This window comes from Dreissena polymorpha, chromosome 3 (assembly GCF_020536995.1).
Source record: "Dreissena polymorpha isolate Duluth1 chromosome 3, UMN_Dpol_1.0, whole genome shotgun sequence".
Taxonomy (NCBI): Eukaryota; Metazoa; Mollusca; class Bivalvia; order Myida; family Dreissenidae; genus Dreissena; species Dreissena polymorpha.
Window position 1 is genome coordinate 28,699,341 of NC_068357.1, and position 24,922 is coordinate 28,724,262.

A 24,922-nucleotide genomic window follows, 5' to 3' on the forward strand; every position below is an offset into this window, starting at 1 on the left:
GAAAACCTGGTTAACAATGAAGACGAACCCCACTAACTATGACCATGAAATGTGACATGACCTTAACCATTAACACTTAGAATACGAATATTGATGCATTTGTAGTCCCTCAGATATGATGAGAATTAATTAAAGACCTTTTCTAACTAGATTCAAATGTTAAAGGCTTCCTTCAACCCTCAGATACTGATGAGTAGCAACAGCATGAAACCTGAACAGACTGCAAGTTGTTCTGATTTCTTCTGTATATTCAATATAAATGTTATTGCAATTGTTGTACAATAAATCAGCTCATATCATTAAAATAAGTTACATTAAGCTTAGTTTTCCTTCACTTACAAAAATCCTGATTAATCGGTTATTTAGTCAGTTGAGGTAGCCGATTAATCGATTAAAAAAATTCTGACTGATTAACAACACTAACTATATATTCAGATAAAAGGAAACGTCTTGAGGGCACAGTAGTAGTTGGGGGGACAATAATTTTTTTAAATAAAATTTATAAGGGCCATATCTCTGTGAAAAATCATCCGACCACAACCCGCTGATAACATGCACATCTCCTCTTGGTAGTGAAGCTTCCCATAAAGTTTCATTGAATTCTGGTCATTAGTTGCTGAGAAATAGCCCGGACAAGAATTGCACTATATGTACAGTTAATGGAAAATATCAAAGGGCCATAACTCTGTGAAAAATCATCCGACCAGAACCGGCTGATAATATGCGCATCTCCTCTTGGTAGTAAAGCTTCCCATAAAGTTTCATTGAATTCCGGTAATCAGTTGCTGAGAAATAGCCCGGACAAGAATTGCACTATTTGTACAGTTAATGAAAATTTCAAATGGCCATAACTCTGTAAAAATCATCCAACCAGAATCCGCTGATAATATGCACATTTCCTCTTGGTAGTGAAGCTTCCCATAAAGTTTCATTGAATTCCGGTCATAAGTTGCTGACAAATAGCCCGAACAAAATTGTGCATGGACGGATGGACGGAGTCACGCACGGACGGACGGACGGAAAGACGCATGCACGGATGGACGGACGGACAGACGAAGCGGTGACTATATGCTCCCCCCAAATTATATGAGCATAAAAATTAATCTTGAACTGTTGAAAATTGTAAAATAAGTCACAAACATTTTTAAAATCTGAAAAATCAGTTGCAAGTTTTTGAAATGTGAACATTTGAGTCGCAAACTTTTTAATTTGTGAAAAATGGATGTTCTCTATGAAAGACAAAAAGCCCTGGACCTTAACATTTTTGCCAAGTACATTTTTCAAATGGTATAAAATGCATGGATTGGACACAAACTGGAGGCTCCAACAATTGACTTGAAGTATAACATTGACCTTTGTGCAGAATAACTGATTCCTGTCTTCTGCACATTGCCTCAATGAACAAAAGATTGTTCATGTAGCTACATTTAATAAAATACTTCACTTGGTATAGGAGATATGATCTGGACACAAAATAGAGAATCTTACATTTGACCTTGAAGTATGGTCTTGACCTTGAGCCACTATGTCTGAATAATGCATCTGCATATCGTCTAAATAACCTTAAAATTTGAGCCTAGTGTTTGGAAAATCCCACAAAGGGTATAGCAGACACGGAGCAGACACAAAATTAGAGGCTCAAACCATTGACCTTGAAGTACAACCTTGACCATAAGCCAGCATGACCTCATGCCATCTGATCATTGTCTAAATATATCTTACATTTGAGGCAAGTTTCATTAAAATCCAGTAAAGGGTATGAGAGAGTAAGTGGACACAAAAGTGTTATTGACAGACAGAATGACAGACTCACTGACCAAGTGACAGACCAACCAACCAAAAGACTGCCAGAAGATTGAACAGATGAAGGGCATTTCTATAATCCCCACATGCTTTGGGGTCCAATGTTATACCAAGCTAAAACAAAGAAAAATAACTATGTGATTCACCTTGAAACTCTTTTGCAAGTTCATCATCATCAAGGTCAACCTCCTCATCAGAGAGATCATCATCTTCTGCCTCTTCCTCTTCATCATCACTATCTTCAAGACTATCACCCTTCTTCTTGCCAAACTCACTGCAATCATGAGAGTGATGAGGAAAGTTAATAACAAATAAGCCTCGTTTTAGGAAATATGGATGTGTGTAAAGAGTCTTCAAAGATCAGGCATAACACTTTCCGCCTGAACTGGATTTTTCCTCTAAATAGATTCCTTTAAAACAAAAAATCCATTTACGCAATAAGTGTTGACCCTGATTAGCCTTTGCAGACTACACAGGCTATTTTGGGACTACACTTTACGCATGCATTAAGCCAAGTTTTCCCCAAAAGGCACTCAAATATCATTAGTGAAATAACAGTAAGGCATTACAAGTTGGTCACTCATAGATGGCTTAAATGCTACATAAAAGGGACCTTCAAACTCTTATTTCCAGACTGATCATGTAAATTCTAACAGTATGCATACAATCTTGTAAATGAGCCTGGCTCCGGGAAAATGGGGCTTAATGCATGTACGCAGTGTGTGGACTGAACAGGCCAATCTGGAAAAATGGGGCTTAATGCATGTACGCAGTGTGTGGACTGAACATGGGCTTAATGCATGTAGCAGTGTGTGGAACTGAACGGCCAATCTGGGAAAATGGGGCTTAATGCATGTACACAGTGTGTGGACTGAACAGGCCAATCTGGGAAAATGGGGCTTATGCATGTACGCAGTGTGTGGACTGAACATGGGGCTTAATGCATGTACGCAGTGTGTGGACTGAACAGGCCAATCTGGAAAAATGGGGCTTAATGCATGTACGCAGTGTGTGGACTGAACAGGCCAATCTGGGAAAATGGGGCTTAATGCATGTACGCAGTGTGTGGACTGAACAGGCCAATCTGGGAAAATGGGGCTTAATGCATGTACGCAGTGTGTGGACTGAACAGGCCAATCTGGGAAAATGGGGCTTAATGCATGTACACAGTGTGTGGACTGAACAGGCCATCTGGGAAAATGGGGCTTAATGCATGTACGCAGTGCCTGAACATGCCAATCTGGGAAATGGGGCTTAATGCATGTACGCAGTGTGTGGACTGAACAGGCCAATCTGGGAAAACACTTTAAGCATATGCATTAAGCCCCACTTTTCCTGAGCAAGGCTCAAATCCAAACAGTATCCATAGACAAAAAATGCACCTTTAAGAGAATAAATCAAATGAAATAGGGATTAGTAAAATCTTACCTGCCTTTATTTGCTTTCAAAGAACTATCTACATCTCAATATGAACTATTTATAAGTTGCAAATTAAGAGAGTGAAACTGGTAATGTGGATGACCAGGTGAAATAATTATGCACTATCAGTAGGAAACTTAACGGAAGTTCCATAACAAACCTGGAGAAGTCGATGTCAAAATCAACATCAGCACTGTCCAAGTTGCCCTCATATTTATCTGAAATAGACCAATAAGAGAGATTAGCTATTGAACATAACAGAGGATAATAGTTCATAAATCAATTCTATTTTTTTACTGGTGAAACATCAATAAATATGAGCACCACTTTGGGAACACGAGGTTTCATGTATATGTGTAAAGTGTTGTCCCAGATTAGCCTGTGCAGGTTTCATGTATATGTGTAAAGTGTTGTCCCAGATTAGCCTGTGCAGTCCACACAGGCAAATCAGAGACAACACTTTCTGCCTAAACTCAACTTTTGATTAGAAGATTAATTTCGAACAAAAAACTCCATTAAGTAGAGAGTATCGTCCCTGATTAGCCTGTGCAAACTGCACAGGCTAATCCGGGATGAAACTTTAAGCATATGCATTAAACTGTTTTTCCCAGAGCAAGTCTTCATTTAAAGGGGCCATAACTCACCAGGAAGGTGTCAAACTCAGAATCACTGACACTGTCTCCATCGCTGTCATCATCCTCTTTCTTGCAGGCGTCTTTCTTGACAATTTCTGGCGAAAGTATCTAAAATGTGAAATCAAAGTAGTTGGTGCCATATAGTTCTGACTAAAACATATGTGTAAAGGAAGAAGACAAACACAGATTAAAATGTTTAAGTACATGCCTGTTGGCATGTCCAGACAATTGTACAGAATGTTTGTAATTATTAATAAGTAGTATCATGCCTGTATTTGATGTTTAAGCTCTAATTGTTACATAAATCTATGAGTTAGTAGCACAGGTCTTGCACATGACACACCATCTCAACATAGCAAGTATTTGTGGTAACCTTCTTTAAACTGTCTGATGAATGTTGAGTTACCCTATTTACTGTTTGTATACAATAACAAGGTCATTGTTTCAAAACTAGATACACAAAATATTCCCAAATTGCAGGTGTTAGTCTAAAATTTGACACCTCCAAATATTAATGCAATAATTGTTTTGCAATTTGTTTTAGCAGATGTGTTGCCGGGTAAATTAGGGATGTGTTGCGGGGTAAATTAGAGACAGGTTGCTCGGTAAATTAAAGACATGTGTGTGGGGTAAATATGAGACATGTTGCGGGATAAATTAGAGACATGTTGCGGGATAAATTAGAGACATATTGCTGGGTAATAAGAGACATGTTGTGGGGTAAATTAGAGACATGTTGTGGGGTAAATTAGAGACATGTTGCAGGATAAATTAGAGACATGTTGCAGGATAAATAAGAGACATGTTGTGGGGTAAATAAGAGACATGTTGTGGGGTAAATTGGAGACTTGTTGCGGGGTAAATATGAGACGTGTTGCGGGATAAATTAGAGACATGTGGGATGAATTAGAGACATGTTACAGGATAAATAAGAGACATGTTGTGGGGTAAATTAGAGACATGTTGTGGACAAATTAGAGACATGTTGTGGGGTAAATAGAGACAAGTTGTGGGGTAAATTAGAGACATGTTGTGGGGGTAAATTAAAGACATGTTGTGGGGTAAATTAGAGACATGTTGTGGGGTAAATTGGAGACATGTGCAGGATAAATTAGAGACATGTTACGAGATAAATAGAGGCATGATGCAGGATAAATAAGAGACATGTTGTGGGGTAAATTAGAAACATGTTGTGGGGTAAATTAGAGACATGTGGGGTAAATTAGAGACATGCTGAAGGGTAAATAAGACATGTTGTGGGGTAAATTAGAGACATGTTGTGGGGTAAATTAGAGACATGTTGTGGGGTAAATTGGAGACATGTTGAGGGGTATATAAGAGACGTGTTTCGGGATAAATTAGAGACATGTTGCAGGATAAATTAGAGACATGTTGCAGGATAAATAAGAGACATTTTGTAGGGTAAATTAGAGACATGATGTGGGGTAAATTAGAGACATGTTGTGCGGTAAATAAGTGACATGTTGTGGGGTAAATTGGAGACATGTTGCGGGGTAAATAAGAGACGTGTTGCAGGATAAATTAGAGACATGTTGCGGGATAAATTAGAGACATGTTGCAGGATAAATAAGAGACATGTTGTGGGGTAAATTAGAGACATGTTGTGGGGTAAATTAGAGACATGTGGGGTAAATTAGAGACATGTTGTGGGGTAATTAGAGATGTGTTGCAGGGAAAATAAGAGACGTGTTGCGGGATAAATTAGTAATTGATCCTTACATGCAATCAGCATTAGATTATCATGATGGACATTGATTGACTGTTTTTCAATGAAGCTCGATTTGTCATTGTCGGCTCGTGTACTACTTAAATGTACTCTTATGTATACTTAAATGTACCCCGGGTATGAAAAGATGCTAACACGTACCCAGCCAATTTAGACGGACCAGAGTTTTATTCCCCGCCAAAAATCCAATATTGTAAAGCACGCAACAGAGAACGAAACAATATTCTCTTTGATGAACAAAACCTTCCTAAACATGCTTTCTTGAGAAATGGTTTCCATAATAAGGAGGCCATTTTACAGAATTATAAATATTTACATTAATGTAATATGAAATAATAGCCGACAACGCCCGATTTAGTATAAGAATTCCAGGGTACGTTTCAGTATACTTTGGTACCCATGGTACATTTGAGTATGCTTAAGAGTACCCGGGGTACATTTAAGTACTACCCGAGCGGACAATGATCAATCGAGCTTCAAAGAGTATAAACTGATTATATGATTGTTTATAGCCCAGGGCTATTCACATGCTTATGTGACTGGTTGTATGACTATCATTTGGATGCAAAAACACATGTGGTATGCCTCGCAGGATTAACACAAACAGCTAAATATTCTAACCAAATACAAATGTCATACATGATACAAATATTAACAAATTGAAGTAATTAATTGTGGAAAGAAAATCTCCATTGAAGAAGAAAAAGAGTCACAGAAAATAATTATGTTGGCAAAAAAAATAATGGTATCCAAAAATGTAGTGTCATAAAACTTAAATGCAGTAAATTACCCAGAGGACATTAGGAAACGTAATACAGAATCATGGTGACATGGAACCATTCTTAGTAAGTTATTAACAAATTGAAGAACAAATGAAGAAGTTACGGTGTGCAAAAGATTGTACAGACACCCCCACAACTCAACACACAGACACATACAGGCACAAAACCACCAAAGTGACAGTCATACCGAGTTGTCCTTAAGTTGGCTCCATAAAAATCTTAAAAATGATAACACAATAAATGAATAACCTTTTGGCAGTGTATTGACAGTTTCAAATGCATAACTCTGACAGCTTTTGAAAAATGGACTCTGACAAAATAGTTAAATCAGAAAAACTTTATTTAAAACAAGAATATCAGTGAAACTGATGGATGCTCCCTGATGATGAACTTTGTCAATCGATGTGTTAATAACCACTAAAAAATCTATTATTAGTCTCAGTGACCTTGACCTCAGTGACCACAAACCTCATCAAAAGGTAGAGGTCCATACAAGGTACCAACATGCCAAATATGTAAGAGATCGGTAAAATATTGAAGGCGCTATAAGAAACTGTAACAATTGTGACGGAAAAATATATTTATAGCCTCGGTGACCTTGATCTTGACCCCAGTGACCTCAACCTCATCAAAAGGTAGAGGCCCATGCAAGGTACCTGCATGGCAAATATGAAAGGGAACGGTAAAATATTGCAGGCGCTATGAGAAACTGTAACAAAATTGTGACATAAAAATCTATTATTAGCCTCGGTGACCTTGACCCCAGTGACCTCAAACCTCATCAAAAGGTAGAGGTCCATGAAAGGTACCTACATGCCAAATATGTATGAGATCGGAAAAATATTGAAGGTGCTATGAGAAACTTAACAAAATTATGACGAAAAAATCTATTATTAGCATTGGTGCCCTTGACCTTGACCCCAGTGACCTCAAACATCATCGAAAGGTAGAGGTCCATGCAAGGTACCTACATGCCAAATATGTAAGAGATGGGTAAAATATTGAAGGCGCTATGAGAAACTGTAACAAAAGTGTGACGGAAGTAAGGAAGTAAGGAACCCCCAAACTGGCAACTATACGGTCCCCGAAAATTTTCGGGGAGCATAAAAAATTCAGACAATGACCCTCACACAAGTTTTTTCTTAAAAATTATTAAGTCTTGAAAGCCAATCATAACCACCTTTACCCACACTAAAATACTTCTTCAACAGGGGACTTTTTTCTGCTAACCTAAACATCGAACAATCAAAACTGACATCTTCCTGTGTGGGAATAGTATTCAACAGGGACTTTTTTCTGCTAGTCTAAATAACAAACCATTAAAAGAACACATCTACCTAAGTAGGAATCAGTCATCAACAGGGACTTTTCTCTGCTATTATAAAGAACAAACCATCAAAAACCACATATACCTGTGTAAAAATACATCATCAACAGGGACTTCATTCTGCTTTTATAAACAACGAACCACAAAAAAAAAACCCACATCTACCGGCGTAGGAATACGTGATCAACAGTGATTATTTTCTCCTATAATAAAAAAACGAACCATAAAAAAACACATCTACCTGTGTAGGAATACGTCATCAACAGGGACTATTCTCTCTTCCAGGTTGGCAAAGGTGTCACTGGTGACAGACAGGGTCTTGATTCCCCTCACTTCAGACTTCACCCTAGAGAGGGCACCCAACTTCTCCTCAACTGTAACCATGGGAACAAACATGTAACCATGAAAACAAACTTGTCCACAAGGAAGTGTGATGATATGAACTGCATTCTGGATAAACTGGGCTTAATGCATGTGCCTGAAGTGTCATCCCAGATTAGACTGTTCAGAGAACCACTTAACGCCTATGTGGATTTTCACTTAACGGAGACTTCCTGTACACAAAAATACCATACAAGTGGAAAGTGTTGTCCCTGATAAGCCTGTGCACACTTAAAAGGCTAATCTGGAACGACACATTACGCACATGCATTAAGCCCCATTTTCCCAGAGAGAGGCTCATATGCTACAAGTATAAAGGCAATACGTCAAGTACATGTAGCACTTGAAGTAAAACAATTTTTTTTAATAAAATTCATTTAAATTATTATATACTTACCTGTCATCGTATGCTTATACTTTCCAAGGGGAAATAACTCATCCCGGAATTTTAACTGGGAATCCGCCACCTCAATACCGTAATACAGGCCAGGTTAAACATAGTGCAATGCAACCTAGCCAAAAATCGGTAACCAACCCTCAATATTCTTTCAATATATATTCAAAAATATTAATCGAATAGCGGGGGTGGGAGGTGGGACTTACCGATAACAGGTAAGTATTTAATAATTAAAATGAATTTTATTTAAAAAAAATTGTTTTTATGTCATAAATACTGACCTGTTATCGTATGCTGATTTTGTAGCTGCGGTGGGAAGGTTCGTATATATTTTCCCAACACAGTAGAACCCATAAACAGGGTTATCAGCTAATGATATCAAGTAATCTTCGTTAAAACGGTATTAATTATGACTTCTCGGACAGAGTAATATGTCTATGTCGTAAAGAAGACACTACCGTTAGTGAAACCACAGCAAGCCCAAACATATACAAATTGTATTGTTGGCACTTCAGAAAACGAAGATAAAAAGATGACAAAGGTGGTCGGATTCCTCCAGTAAACAGCTTTAGAGCATGTCAAAAAGTGGGGTGTGATTAATATATGCCCACAAAACAGACAGAGCTCTTAATTCATGCGGTCAGATCCTAAAAAGGAATGAATCCTTAGATAGGATAAGAGTAACTTAGTCGAGGTCTAACCCCGAGAAATAGAAGCCGCAGACACATCTCCACCCCCTTTTTTTTGGGAAATGAAGAGTGTCTTTTGAGAACCTCGAATGGACTTCCGACTAACACTGCTGAGATAGAACTTCAAAGCCCTGATTGCCCAAAGAAGTTTATCCTCATCTTCATGACTACCAGTTTAAGAAAAACTTGGAAACTTGAAGGTAGAAGCCATATAGAGGACTTGATATTAAGCAAGGAATCCTGGCTGACACAACAAAGTGAAAACGGACAATAGATCCAACTGGAATTGGTCGTATTCAACAGAAAAAGCATGAATTTCACTTCTCCGTATGGTAAAAGCCATAATAAGAAGGAAAACCGTCTTAAAATTATATTGGAACTGTTAATAAGCCTGATGAAAAAGGTTCATAGAGAGCTCATTAAGCATCCCACATGTAACACAAGTCAAAACCGCTTAAGAAGGTAAAGGAACGAAAAACATAGTGTTGACGTTCCATAGTTTGGATCAGTTCCAAAATAGGTAAGACAGCACAGAGTTGCGATGACTTACACAAAACAAGGTATAAAAAAGCATAATCTCTATCCTTTGATGAAGAAAAGAACAAATTTCTTATCATCAAGAAAAAGATGAGAAAAACCTCTATGTATCTAGCAGAGTGATTAAGGTAATAACTATGCTCTCAAATACCCAGTAAAAAATGAATTTCCATAGAACCTTTATACAGTTCTGATGGAATTATCCTTGCACAAGTAACAAGGATTGAAACTCTAACAGAAAAACGTTCTTCTTTAGAGATAACTAAAAGTTATTAATGGCCAGACATGTAGTGGCACATGTTTGGATCAGTAAAAATATGTCTCTCTGAGATATGATATTTGACCTGTAAAGAAGTTTCCTGAAAATAATTGTACAGGAGACTTAAAAGGTCGTAGAAACCATAATCCCATGGTTCATTAAGTATATTGCATGAAATTATGGCAAAACTCAGTTATTGCAAAAACTCACCAAGAAGGCAAGATATTCCAGTTTATGTCAATGGACGAATGTATAACAATCGCACACCCTGCTGGATCGATTTCTGTGAACTGCATTATTGACGTTGTTCAGCATACCGGTATAAGCTGCGATATACGATCGCATAACGCTAATTACTAGCGTTTGATGATAAACAACATTCTTTGATATACTATGTACACCATGCAACTTCACTGCCGCGCATGCGCAATAACATTATTTGAACCCAACGGAAAAATAATTTGAAAGAAAGAACTGCAGGACAAAACGTCCAACAGGGCGTTGAGACGACCTGGTATGAGTAAGACGATAGAGAAAATTTGTTGTTCTTGCAAAGAAAGAATAAGTTCCTGATTTCCAGTTACAAGGAGTGATAATATGATCACCTCCGTGTCTGTAAGTAAACCACGACCGATGTGTGATAGTTGAAACCACCACAAAGGAATCGTGAAAATGTGTTGTAAATGAAAAACAGCTAAAAAGAATTTTCGCTTTTCAAGATGTAGATGTGCAGGTGATATTCATTAGGATACCACATAATTGAGAAAATCAAGATACGTTGTTCTATGTGATCGTCCATAACCTTCTCTGCTCACATCTGTATAAGATGTAAGGAAGGTTGTGGTAGAATAAACTATATTCTTGCCAAGATAATCTTCTAGTCTAGACACCACTGAATAGTGGTAAATAATGACAAAAAGATGGAAATCTGTGTCATTGAATAATCCCGAGATTAATACAATTATCTTAAAAATAAAGCTGAAACGGACGTAAGAAAAGGCGTCTCAGCAGAAGGACCGGTGACCGGACCAGTAAATACCGACCGGTGACCGGAACCATTTGTCAAGGATGGGTGGGCAAAGAAACCACGGCAAGCCGAACTTTCCCACTCCAAACACACTTGAAAATTGGTAGAATAGGACAGTGTTTAACACTTATAAGTTTATGACCTATCTACAGAATATAGCCTCTTCTTGAACCAATAACAGGCGCCTTTAAAATCCTGGATAATACAGGTCGCGAAGTCATCGATATGCGAAGTACGGAAATATGATTGACAGTGGTACCTCCGGAATCGGAGGTGTGATGGCAGAAAAAGGTGAAAACCCTAGGAGTAACCTTAAGCGGGTCCACGCTTGCCGGTAGAATGCATGGAAGTCTTAAATTCTGACTTGATTAATCCATTTACTTCAAGACTTCTAACCGGGACGAATTCCGAAAGGAATACGACCAGTTATAGGAAGACGGCCTGTTATGGCCAGAAGTGTAATAGAAGAATAACTTTAAGATGAGGTCCCTCCAGATCCTAGGATCTAAGATCTGAGTTCAATAGGTCCTAAGCCATCTACAAGACTGTAGCCGCTATGCGGTCAATCTGATAGGCAATACTATGTATCAGAACTCTTGTTGATTCCAGTAGCTTGAAAATATGCACTGTCGTAGGAGCAATAGAAAAGCAAAAGTCGATACAAAATGTTGTCTTGCTAATCCTGCTAGTGTCATTAATGTGTCCCAACTGTTCCGTGACACTGACTGCAAAGTCTGTAGCCGACAGGTAAAGGCGGTTAAAACAATTCATCCTTCGGGTCTCGAACATAAATTAATAGAGGTCAAATAGTAATGTTCGACCTCAATGCTAGTCTCCGAGCCCACTTCAGCCGATCTATCTGCAAGACCAGTAGTCTGCATGTAGCCGGTTGAGATAGAAGTACAAATAACAGATATAGCATGATTTGGTAACCGTCGCCAGTAGAACATCAGTATTGAAAAACACAAAAAGTCATGTAGATTGTTGAATCCATAAAATATAGTATTCAATACAATCATAGCCAGGGGTATACAACTAGGTAATGTAGACAATACCCGTGATACTAAAAATTGACCGATGAAAACACAGTGGATTACCGGTAATTGGTAACTGGTGACCGAACCGGACCGGTCAATGACCGGTAACTGTAGCTAGGTAAACGGACCAGTCATAATATGACCGGTGACGTTACCAGTTAAAGACGAAAAATGGTGGAATCCATATGGTCTGATATCAATGTCAAGCACTGCTCGGAAAAGAAGATCGTGCCAAAAAATCCAATCCGATGGCGATGAGACATCACTTATTCTGACCGGTGATCAGTGATCTGTGATATGACCGATGAATGGTGACCGATGTCCGGTGATCGGGACCGGTATAATATAACTGCGTCAGAATGGAAATATCTGGTGCAGAAGAATGACCATCCAGGAAGTCATCTGATAATGTTAACCGGAAAAGAACGGTAGATTATCAGTATTAATAGGCATAAGTGTCCTTGTAGTCGTAGTGGAGAAAAGAACAGCTTATCCCGAAGCCTGAAAGTTAAACGAACTAGTGTTCGTATACAACTACGGCTCGGTGACTGCAACATGTGTGGATGCCATAAGAAAAAACCATCACACGTGGAATGGAGACATGATATTCCTAAAGGAATAAAATGGAGAACGTCGATATGACCAGTAGGTACATTAGCGCCTACGTGAGAAGTGGCGACATCCATATAACTGCGATGCCGAAATATTGTTCGGCTACGCTGGAAATATTGTCTTCTACAATATTGTCTCCGTGAGCATTGACGTGATCGCTTACGAGCGTATCAACGCCGAGAACTGCTTAATGAAGGAGAGGTATGTTCGATAACTATCCTGTTGTGCTCAATGAAGTCCGCTGATGTCTACGTGAAGGTTGACGACGTCCTCGTTTCCTGCGATGTCGAGATCTGGATCGGCCGAGATGTGGATCGGCTGCGATGAAAATGAGATCTTCTAGAATAACGTCTCCGTGAGTGACGACGTGATCGCTTACGAGAGCCGCGACAATGAGAACTGCTCGACGAAGAAGAGCGTGTCCGATGTCTAATCCTTGATGAAGACGATGTATTCGACGACGAATAGGAGAATAATTCAATGAAGAAGACCGAGTTCTTCTTCTTGACCGGTGACTGGTGTTATCGGTGGCAGGCCTAACTGATGACTGTTGACCGGTGACCGGACCGGTGATCAATGACCGGACCGGTGACATGACTGGACCGGTGACATGACCGGTGACCGGACCGGACCAGTGATCAATGACCGGACCGGTGACATGACCGGTGATCAATGACCGGACCGGACTGGTGACATGACCGGTGACCGGACCGGTGACATGACCGGTGACCAGACCGGTGATCAATGACCGGACCGGACCGGTGACATGACCGGTGACCGGACCGGACGTGACGTCGATCAATGGTCCGTGATCAACGTCCCCGGTGACGTACCGGTCATTTCATGACCAGTGTTGTCACCGGATAATGACCGTTTGGCGGATGCCAAATGGTCCGGCATTGGCCGATGTCCTTGACCAATGCCATCGGGCAAAGACCGGCTGACGGGTGTCGCCATATGGTCTGATGTGACTGACTGTCTAAGAGACTTAGCATAGTACGGTCGCGATCGTGCCCGATACCCGGTGACTGATACTGCAACTATCATCCATGATCTGCGAAGTCACCGGGTATTTATCCACTCTTGTTTCTGCGACCATCATGTAGTCCAATATACGAAAAACAAGAGCAAAGCATATTCAACCATAAACTGGTCACAGACCAGATTATCATACGGCACATAAAATCATTATTTGACCATAATGAAAATTATAATAATACTGCCGTAGATCGTAAATTAAACAAAAGTTTAATTCAAAACAGATGAAAAATAAAATGACGATCAATTAGATTGTCATACGGAACGTTAAAATCATTATTGCACACAATGGCAAATGATAAACAATCTGTCAATAGAAGAACACGCTTTGCACGATCTCGTAACACATTAGAAGAACATGCTTTGCACGTTCTAGCAATGTATTAGAAGAGCACGTTTTGCACGTGGTCGTTCGCGCCTGAAAACACCCAGCATGGTAGAAATAAACCATTGTTCGATAAAAACAAGCATGGCTTACCTTTTACAAATGAAACAAAATCCATTAAATCCACACAAATTAATCCAAATGAGAAATAAAAAGATAAATAACACAATTTATCTATTCAAAACCCCAATCAACCAAGTGAAAAACAATATTTTAATTCAGAGCCGTAAAAGACACGTATACACCTGGTTGATCCGTCAAGAATATTGAGGGTTGGTTACCGATTTTTGGCTAGGTTGCATTGCACTATGTTTAACCTGGCCTATATTACGGTATTGAGGTGGCGGATTCCCAGTTAAAATTCCGGATGAGTTATTTCCCCTTGGAAAGTATAAGCATACGATAACAGGTCAGTATTTTGACATTAAAACAGTGATTAACAATATTTTATTTTATGCTTTCCTCTGGTTTGTCACTGGAAAATGTCACTGACCTCTGGTGAAAAAGAAGATTGTTTGCAATCCTCACATTGCACTTTATAAACATACCATGTTTATCTCAAGTATTTTCAGTGCTTTATGAGAAATCACACAAACAGTTTTTGAGGATAGACTGATGAACTGACAGGGAGACAGGAAGTATGGTAAACTTAAAATCCCATCTAGTTATACCAATATGGGACTTATCAGAGGCATAACTTAAGATTGTTGTAAATATAAAATGATGTAAAGCGCACATGCACAACTTAATATTATATGGAATAATGCATGCCAGTAACAAACATACTGAACACAGAGAGATTTCAATTGGTGATTCCACAAACATACTGAATACAGAGAGATTTCCATTGATGATTCCACAAACAGACTGAAGAACAGAGATTTCGATTGGTAATTCCACAAACAGACTGAAGAACGGAGAAATTTCCATTGGTAATTCCACAAACAGACTAAAGAACAGAGAGATTTCCATTGGTGATTTCACAAACAGACTAAAGAACAGAGAGATTTCCATTGGTGATTTCACAAACAGATTGAAGGACAGAGAGCTTTCCATTGGTAATTCCACAAACAGACTGAAGAACAGAGAGATTTCCGTTGGTGATTTTACAAACAGACTAAAGAACGGAGAGATTTCCATTGGTGATTTCACAAATAGCTGAAGGAAAGAGAGATTTCCATTGGTGATTTGACAAACAGATTGAAGGACAGAGAGCTTTCCATTGGTGATTCCACAAACAGACTGAAGAACAGAGAGATTTCCGTTGGTGATTTCACAAACAGACTAAAGAGCAGAGAGATTTCCATTGGTGATTTCACAAACAGACTAAGAACAGAGAGATTTCTATTGGTGATTTCACAAACAGACTAAATGACAGAGAGAGTTCCATTGGTGATTCCACAAACAGACTGAAGGACAGAGCGAGAGAGTTCCATTGGTGATTCCACAAACAGACTGAAGGACAGAGCGAGAGAGTTCCATTGGTGATTTCACAAACAGACTGAAGGACAGAGAGAGTTCCATTGGTGATTTCAAAAACAGACTAAAGGACAGAGAGAGTTCCATTGGTGATTCCACAAACAGACTGAAGGAAAGAGAGAAATCCATTGGTGATTCCACAAACAGATTGAAGGAAAGAGAGAAATCCATTGGTGATTCCACAAACAGACTGAAGGACAGAGAGAAATCCATCGGTGATTCTACAAACAGATTGAAGGACAGAGAGAAATCCATTGGTGATTTCACAAACAGACTGAAGGACAGAGAGAAATACATCAGTGATTCCACAAACAGACTGAAGGACAGAGAGAAATCCATCAGTGATTCCACAAACAGATTGAAGAACAGAGATTTCCATTGGTGATTCCACAAACAGGCTGAAGGACAGAAGATTTCCATTGGTGATTCCACAAACAGACTGAAGGACAGACAGATATTTCCATTGGTAATTCCAGTATAGCCACCTTTACTTAGTTACTAGGGGTACAACCATATACTACATGACTAGACCAACATGTACGTACCCTGCTGTTTCTTTTTTGGGTTCTTGAAGACAAACCTCTCGAGGAATCTAATCAGAGTGAAGTCCTGTAGAGGGTCACCAGGGTATTCTATGCTCTCACCCTGAAACAACAACAACAACATGGTCACCAGGGTTATCTATGCTCTCACCCTAAAACAACAACAACATGGTCACCAGGGTACTCTATGCTCTCACCCTGAAACAACAACAAGAACACGGTCACCAGGGTTATCTCTGCTCTCATCCTGAAACAACAACAAGAACATGGTTACCAGGGTTATCTATGCTATCACCCTGAAACAACAACAAGAACATGGTCAGCAGGGTTATCTATGATCTCTACCTGAAACCACAACATCAACATGGTCACCAGGGTTATCTATGCTCTCACCCTGAAACAACAACAACAACATGGTCACGAGGGTTATCTATGCTCTCACCCTGAAACCACCACAACAACATGGTCACCAGGGTTATCTATGCTCTCACCCTGAAACAACAACAACAACATGGTCACCAGGGTTATTTATGCTCTAATCCTGAAACAACATCAACATGGTTACCAGGGTTATCTATGCTCTCACCATGAAACAACAACAACAGCATGGTCACCAGGGTTATCTTTGCTCTCATCCTGAAACAACAACATCAACATGGTCACCAGGGTTATCTATGCTCTCACCCTGAAACACCAACAACAACATGGTCACCAGGGTTATCTATGCTCTCACCCTGAAACAACAACAACAACATGGTCACCAGGGTTATCTATGCTCTCATCCTGAAACAACAACATCAACATGGTTACCAGGGTTATTATGCTCTCACCCTGAAACAACAACAACAACAACATGGTCACCAGGGTGATCTATGCTCTCATCCTGAAACAACAACATCAACATTGTCACCAGGGTAATCTATGCTCTAACCCTAAAACAACAACAACAACACGGTCACCAGGATTATCTATTCTCTCACTCTAAAACAACAACAACATGGTCACCAGGGTTATCTATGCTCTCACCCTGAAACAACAACAACAACATGGTCACCAGGGTTATCTATGCTCTCACCCTAAAACAACAACAACATGGTCACCAGGGTTATCTATGCTCTCACCCTGAAACAAAAACATCAACATGGTCACCAGGGTTATCTATGCTCTCATCCTGAAACAAAAACAAGAACATGGTCACCAGGGTTATCTATGCTCTCACCCTAAAACAACAACAACATGGTCACCAGGGTACTCTATGCTCTCACCCTGAAACAACAACAACATGGTCACCAGGGTTATCTATGCTCTCACCCTGAAACCATAACATCAACATGGTCACCAGGGTTATCTATGCTCTCACCCTGAAACCACAACATCAACATGGTTACCAGGGTTATCTATTCTCTCATCCTGAAACAACAACATCAACAAGGTCACCAGGGTTATCTATGCTCTCACCCTAAAACAACAACATCAACATGGTCACCAGGCTTATCTATGCTCTCACCCTGAAACAACAACAACATAATAGTTTTACATAAAACTTCAGATGCTTTGGGAATTCTGCTTCTGTAGAATACTTTCTCAAAAGGAATCATATTTTAAGCTACACTTTAAAGTCACTTCTAAAATTGTAAAATTTGTAATGAAAGTTTTAAATCAACTTTCATGATTTTTTATACAAATAGAAAAAAAATACTCAGAATATCAACACCATTTAAAAAGAAGCAAATTTGTAAAATTGATATCCATGCAAATCAAATTTTGTTTATCATCCTATTAGTTTATGAACGAGAGCAAAATTTTATATAGTTTCTGGGATAGAAACTTAAACTTAAAAGTTTCGTGACAGACGGACGGACAGTCAGACAGATGGACTGACGGACAACACAAATTCTTTATCCCTCACCCTTTTGCAGGGGATAAATATTAATGTAAAAATATAAATATACTGCCAACTCTTGTTGTGTTGAACTTAATTGGCTTGAATTTCCAGTTGGCTTGATGTCTCTTGAAGGACCCATTTCTATTCCAACATACTCATATGAAAACATACAATTTTGAAGTCCAATGCCCATAAATTGGCCAAAAATCAATGGACCAGAACGAATTTCACACTTCAACTTTTAAGCCATGTAGGTAGACTCACACACCAAATATCAGGTCAATATCTTCAATAAGTGTGTCGAAAATAAAGTCAGGAAAATGGAATGCCTGACCAACTGACAGTCCGACTGCTATATGCCTCCCTACCAGGAGGGTTATAAAAAAAAAACGTATACATTAATAAAGTGTTCTGTAATCTTTCTGCAGTGTGTGCATGTTTGTTAAATAAACAGAATTTTACATCAGTTGTTGTATCATATACTGTTGCTTAATCAAAATTATTTACATGGGAAAAGTTGTATATATATGGACAGATTAATCTGAGAGATAGTTATTGTATGGTATGACTCATGGAGAAAGCGAAGTATTCTTGAGTTTGACCAGCAGCAATAAATTGGGTTAACTAAGATGTTGTAATAATAGTGCTATTACATTATTCTTAACAAATGCTTAAGTGACATCACTTCGTCAAAAATAATTGAAAAGTATTGAATTTGTGACTGTGATAAATATAGAATGCAATTAACACACTGAATGTTTAAATATGTTTAAGAAAAATTAGGTATCTTTGGCTTAAAGTTCTGATGGCTCAAAGGTTGTTATCAGTCCCTGCAACTCTCATCCCATGGGGAGTTGACTCTATTTACACAATACAGCAAAGCTAACAAATGATTTTCCACACAAAATACTGCAAATATGGACAGCGATCTGGGAGAATGGGGCTTAATACATGTCTGCACAGGCTAACCTGGGACAATCCTTTACACACATGCATTAAGCCCAGTTTTCCCAGAACGAGGCTCAAATATTGGTCCAGCCAGAGAGCTCACCTGTAGAATCTGTCGGGCAAAGAGCGCCACGGTCGGGTGAAAGTGTGCAGCGAGACCCTGCAGTTCCCACATACAGGCATTCTCTGCATGACAGTACGCAGGGTTGCGATGGTATGGGTCGTAGTCCATACGCTCTGTCTTGTCTGGTAGGAGACAAATAATTGGTTCATGAATTATGTAATAGCCTCATAAGGTAGGTTAGCACCTCCCCATGTTACAAGTAATCTTGCAAAGAACAAGATTGGCTTTATTTCAGTTAAAGACTTTCAAACAGAGGGAGCATAAACTGCGTATATTAGCAGTACAATTGTAGGACAATTCAGAGGAAACTTCAATAGGAGGCATAATAAAATTAACAGCAATAAAACAATTTACAAACTGACAAACAGCTTACTGAAGTATACTCATTTATTGTTTATTATCCCCACGCTTTTTCAAAAGCTTGGGGATATTGTGGTTATCTCCGCCATCTGTCTGTCTGTCTGTTTGTCCGTCCTGGCCACTATCTCCTTCTACACTATAAGCACTACAACCTTGAAATTTACACACATGGTAGCTATGAGCATATGTGCGACCCTGCGCTATTTGGAATTTGGATCTGACCCCTGGGTCAAAAGTTATGGGGGTTTGGGTGGGGCCGGGTCAGAGATTTTCACTCATTTTTTTAGGTTATTTTACATTAACTTCTTCATTTCTACACCGATTCACTTGATACTGAACCTCTCTTATGACAATACGGTCAATCTCAACTATGCATGGCCCCATAACCAACCCTGGGGCGCCCCGCCAACATAGACCACACCCACCCAAAATTGCCTTTCACTATAATTTCTTCATTTCTACTCCGACTCACTTCAAATTGATTCTGAACCTCTCTTAAGACAGACAATATGGTCAATCTCATGGCCCCATTACCAACCCTGAAGCGCCCCGCCCACATAGACCACACCCACCAAAAATTGCCTTTTACTATAATTTCTTCATTTCTACACTGATTCACTTCAAATTGATACTGAAGTATCTCTTATGACAATACGGTCAATCTCAACTGTGCATTGCCCCATTACCAACCCTGGGGTGCCCCGCACACATAGACCAAACCCACCCAAAATTGCCTTTTACTATAATTTCTTCATTTCTACACCGATTCACTTCTAATTGATACTTAACTTTTCTTATAACAATATGGTCAATCTCAACTATGCATGGCCCCATTACCAACCCTGGGGCGCGCCGCCCACATAGGCCACACCCTCCTAAAATAGCCTCTTACTATAACTTCTCTATTTTTACACCGATTCACTTCTAATTGATACTGAACTTCTCTTATGACAATACGGCCAATCTCAACTATGCATGGCCCCATTACCAACCCTGGGGGCCCATGGATCAAAAAGATGCGGCGTGGGGATATGCGTCGGCCTCTGCCGCACCATTTCTAGTTTAAAATAGATTAAGAAGATACATACTCTGGCTTAAAATGCTTCTCAGTTCAGTTTAAATTTACCAAAATTATTCTACTTTACATGAGAAACATAAATTGAGTTGACACATCTTGCAGAAGGCAAAATTGAACCAACATTTCAAAATATATAGACAGCAATGAACAATCATAATCCTTTCTTTATATGTTTCAACTCACGGTTCAGGTTTTTCTTGTGCACCCAGGTTGAAGGTTTGTGTTTTGCTTCAGTCTGCTCCACGTCACTGGAGGCTTGATCGCTGTCTGAATCAGGCTTGATGGTATGATCTGGGTCGTCAGGCGCTGGCTGGTCTACAAAGTGCTCCTCGTCATCTGAGTCCTGAACCAGTCAGAAATATAATGAAAACTAGTCAGAAAAATTCCAAACCAGTTAGTAAAAAATGAAGACCAGTCAGAAAGAGAATGTATGATTCTGAACCAGTCAGAAAGAGAATGAATGATTCTGAACCAGTCAGAACAAGAGATGTGTTCGTCAGAAACACAATGCCCCCTATTGCGCCACTTTGAAATAATATTTTTATTTTTTTTTACCTTTAACCTTGAAGGATAACCTTGACCTTCCGGCTTCCACCACTCAAAATGTGCAGCTTCATGAGAACGCCGCTTTGATTTTTTTTTTTTTTTACCTTTGACCTTGAAGGATGACCTTGACCTTCCGGCTTCCACCACTCAAAATGTGCAGCTTATTGAGAACACCACTTTGAAATTTTTGTGTGTGTGTTTTTTTTACCTTTGACCTTGAAGGATGACCTAGACCTTGAACTTCCACCACTCAAAATGTGCAGCTTCATGAGATACACATGCATGCCAAATATCAAGTTTCTATCTTCAATAATGCAAAAGTTATGGCCAACGTTAAAGTTTTTTTTCGAATGGACGGACAGACTGACATACACATACTGACAGACGGACAGTTCAACTGCTATTTGCCACCCTACCGGGGGCATAAAAAGAAATGAACAATTCTGATCCAGTAAGAAAGAGAATGAATGATTCTGAACCAGTCAGAAGGAAAATGAATGATTCTGAATCCATCAAAAAGAGAATGAATGATTCTGAACAGTCAGAATAACAATAAAAACCAGTCAGAAAGATAATGCATGATTCTGAACCAGTCAGGAAGAGAATGAATGATTCTAAACCAGTCAGAAAGAGAATGAATGATGCTGAACCAGTCAGAAAGAGATTAAATGATTCTGAACAAGGCAGAAAGAGATGGTATGATTTTAAACCAGTCAGAAAGAGATGGTATGATTTTGAACAAGTAAGAAAGAGAATGACAGATTCCAAACCACTCAGAAAAAGAATGAAAACCAATCAGAGGAAGAGAGAATCATTCTCAACGATAAAGAAAGATTCATGATTCTGAACCATTCAGAAAGAAAATGAAAACAAGTCAGAAAATCATAGAATGATTCTGAATCAAAAAGCCTACAAGAACAGTAAGAACCAAAACAAATTACTGCTTGAGAAGACAAGAGCACCGCCTTGCGGGTGCAGACCGCTCATCTATTTTCTTTTTAAAGGTGAACGGACTCTCATTTTCAATCACAAAGGAGGGAGGGGTGGAGTGAAGAGGGGTGTATAGTGTGGGGGTGTGGACATTTATTATATTATCTTCCAAAAATGCGAAAAAATGCAAAAAAAAAATGGGGGGGGGGGAAGGGGAGGGGGGGGGGGATTCTTGGGTGCGATGGTTGGACAGTATTTCAAACATAAAATAATAAAAATAAATATTTGTGTTTTTTAACCGTTTCAAAAAAAATAATTTGGGGGTGAGGTGGGGGGGGGGGGGGGTATAGTGTGAGGATGTGGTGGTAATTTGTGAGATGATCTTACAAAAAAAAAAAAAAAAAAAAAAAATATGGGGGGGGGGGGGATTCGGGTGGGGAAAGGGGGGGGGTGGGGTGGGGGGGATTCTTGGGTGCAATGGTTGGACGGTATTTCAAACATAAAATAATAAAAATAAATAGTTTTGTTTTTTAACAGTTTAAAAAAAAAATTGGGGGGGGTGGGGGGGTATAGTTTGAGGGTGTGGTGGTCATTTGTGAGATGATTTAAAAAAAAAAATAAAAAAAAAAATAGGGGGGGGGCATTCGGGGGGGGGGGCAGGGGGGGGCACGGGGGATGGTTTGGGTGGAGTCTAGTGTTGTATGTCAGGTAAGAGTAGTTTTGTCAAAGTATCAATCAAATCTAATCATAAATAAAGAAGTTATGGCAATTTTAGCAAAATTTAATAATTTGACCTTGAGAGTCAAGGTCATTCAAAGGTCAAGGTAAAATTCAACTTGCCAGGTACAGTAACCTCATGATAGCATGAAAGTATTTGAAGTTTGAAAGCAATAGCCTTGATACTGTAGGAATAAAGTGGACCTAAACACAAACTTAACCAAATTTTCAATTTTCTAAGTATAAAAAGGGCACATAATTCTGTCAAAATGCCAGTCAGAGTTCCATGACTTTGCCTGCACAGTCCCCTTATGATAGTTAGTAAGTGTTGCAATTATGAAAGCAATAGCTTTGATACTTAAGGAATAAAATGGACCTAAACACAAAACTTAACCAAAATTTTCAATTTTCTAAGTATAAAAAGGGCACATAATTCTGTCACAATGCACGCCAGAGTTATCTAACTTTGCCTGCCCAGTCCCCTCATGATAGTAAGTAAGTGTACCAAGTTTGAATGCAATAGCATTGATACTTTCTGAGAAAAGTGGACCTAAACGCAAAACTTAACCGGACGCCGACGCCGACGCCAAGGTGATGACAATAGCTCATCATTTTTTTTTCAAAAAATAGATGAGCTAAAAAATGATTCAATATTTAACCCAGTAGAATATAATATTTTACCCAAAGTACGATAATTGTAAGTTTGTCAATTTAAGGTGGAACATAAGAAAAGCATCATTTTTACAATTTATACACATTTTAAGAGACTTTTAACTTGTTAATAAGAGGGACATATGGCCCTGAAGTGCTAACCACAGATCAAGGTACTTAGATTTGACCTGGTGATCTTGTTTTTGGACAAACATGACCAAGATTCAAAGATAGCCTTGATATTGGCAAGATATATACAATCAATCTCACCTCTTCTGTGTGGGTCAGGGTCAACACTCCTGGCTTCACCTTCAGCACCTGCAGGAACAATGATGCAAGCTGGTCATATAGCCAACCTTTTATGGTATTTATTTTATAAAAAGGATCATTCTTAGCAAAAACCAAGCTATGGCAAACAGCACAGACTGATCAGGGGCAAAACTTTACACACATCACATGCATTAAACCCCATTTTGCCAGAGCGAGGCTCATATGGAATACAAGATAGTGTCAGTGCTGAAATGAACACAATGGCAACATAAGGAAAGACTACAGAAAATATAGTGATCCAAAATTGATTACATAATTGTGATTTACCAGTGCTGAGCACAAGTATTCTGGAGCATAAACAACTTATGCTCAAATGAAAATTAAATAAACAAATGCCAAAAGCGCTATAGTTTAAAATGGTCAATATCTTGAACTCAATGAAAACTTATAAAGCAAAGGCCAAAAAGTAATTAATAGTTTTACATGGTCGATGCCAGCACTGTACATCAACTTAGCCCCAATTCAAGTTATTGTTTGCTTAACATCAACGTAAACATAACTCAAGATGTTATATACTAAGGTAGCTTATAACATGTTTAATGCCGCCATGGTTACCTCAGACAAGAGCACCAGTGCCCCGCAGGTGAAGGGAGGCTGCTGATACCTGCACACCTGCAGCAGACGTTTCGCAAACGCCTGAAAAACACAAACATGGGCATCATCAGCAAGAATTGTTTTAAATTGAGCCTTGCCCTGGGAAAACAGGGCTGAATACATGTGTGCAAAGTGTTGCCCTGGGAAAACAGGGCTTAATACATGTGTGTAAAGTGTTGCCCTGGGAAAACAGGGCTTAATACATGTCTGTAAATTGTTGGCCAAGGTAAGCCTTTGCAGTCCTCACAGGCTTATCAGGGACCACACTTTTGGCCAAAACTGTAGTTTTGTTTAGAAGAAGCTTCCTTTAAACAACAAATTCATAAAAGAGATAAGGGTCGTCACTGATTAGCCTATGCTGGCTGCACAGGCTTATCAGGGACGACACTTTACGCATATGTATTGACTTAAGCCATGTTTTCCCAGAGCAAGGGAGATTTCATATCATTATCAGTGCATCAAATACCTGCCAAAAAGCTGAATGTAGTTTATTTTTCCAGATTGAAATTAAAAAAATGACCTTGACATTTGACCTTGGGATGTGGTTCTTGCATAAATTACACAGTCGAACCAAGCTTAACAATTCTGCTCAGTAATTTTGAAAATCCTTCATAGCCTGACAAAGTTACTGTCTCCTAATGGACTGGGGCTGTAGGAAGGCAT

The 24,922-nt window shown here is 39.2% G+C and overlaps 1 protein-coding gene across 1 annotated transcript in view; it reads right to left on the reverse strand.

Annotated features, from left to right (window-relative positions):
• Window positions 1–1,523: 1,523 nt before the first annotated feature.
• Window positions 1,524–24,922, reverse strand: part of LOC127872116 (CCAAT/enhancer-binding protein zeta-like) — a 57,577-nt gene continuing 34,178 nt past the window's right edge. Inside the window, exons 17-26 of the mRNA XM_052415442.1 lie at window positions 24,221–24,301; window positions 23,606–23,653; window positions 20,675–20,834; window positions 19,033–19,175; window positions 16,100–16,199; window positions 7,955–8,087; window positions 3,866–3,965; window positions 3,383–3,440; window positions 1,950–2,077; window positions 1,524–1,529 (exon numbers count right to left, since the gene is read on the reverse strand). Of these exons, the coding sequence (XP_052271402.1) occupies window positions 1,524–1,529; window positions 1,950–2,077; window positions 3,383–3,440; window positions 3,866–3,965; window positions 7,955–8,087; window positions 16,100–16,199; window positions 19,033–19,175; window positions 20,675–20,834; window positions 23,606–23,653; window positions 24,221–24,301 (957 nt within the window). The remainder of the gene's footprint in view (window positions 1,530–1,949; window positions 2,078–3,382; window positions 3,441–3,865; window positions 3,966–7,954; window positions 8,088–16,099; window positions 16,200–19,032; window positions 19,176–20,674; window positions 20,835–23,605; window positions 23,654–24,220; window positions 24,302–24,922) is intronic.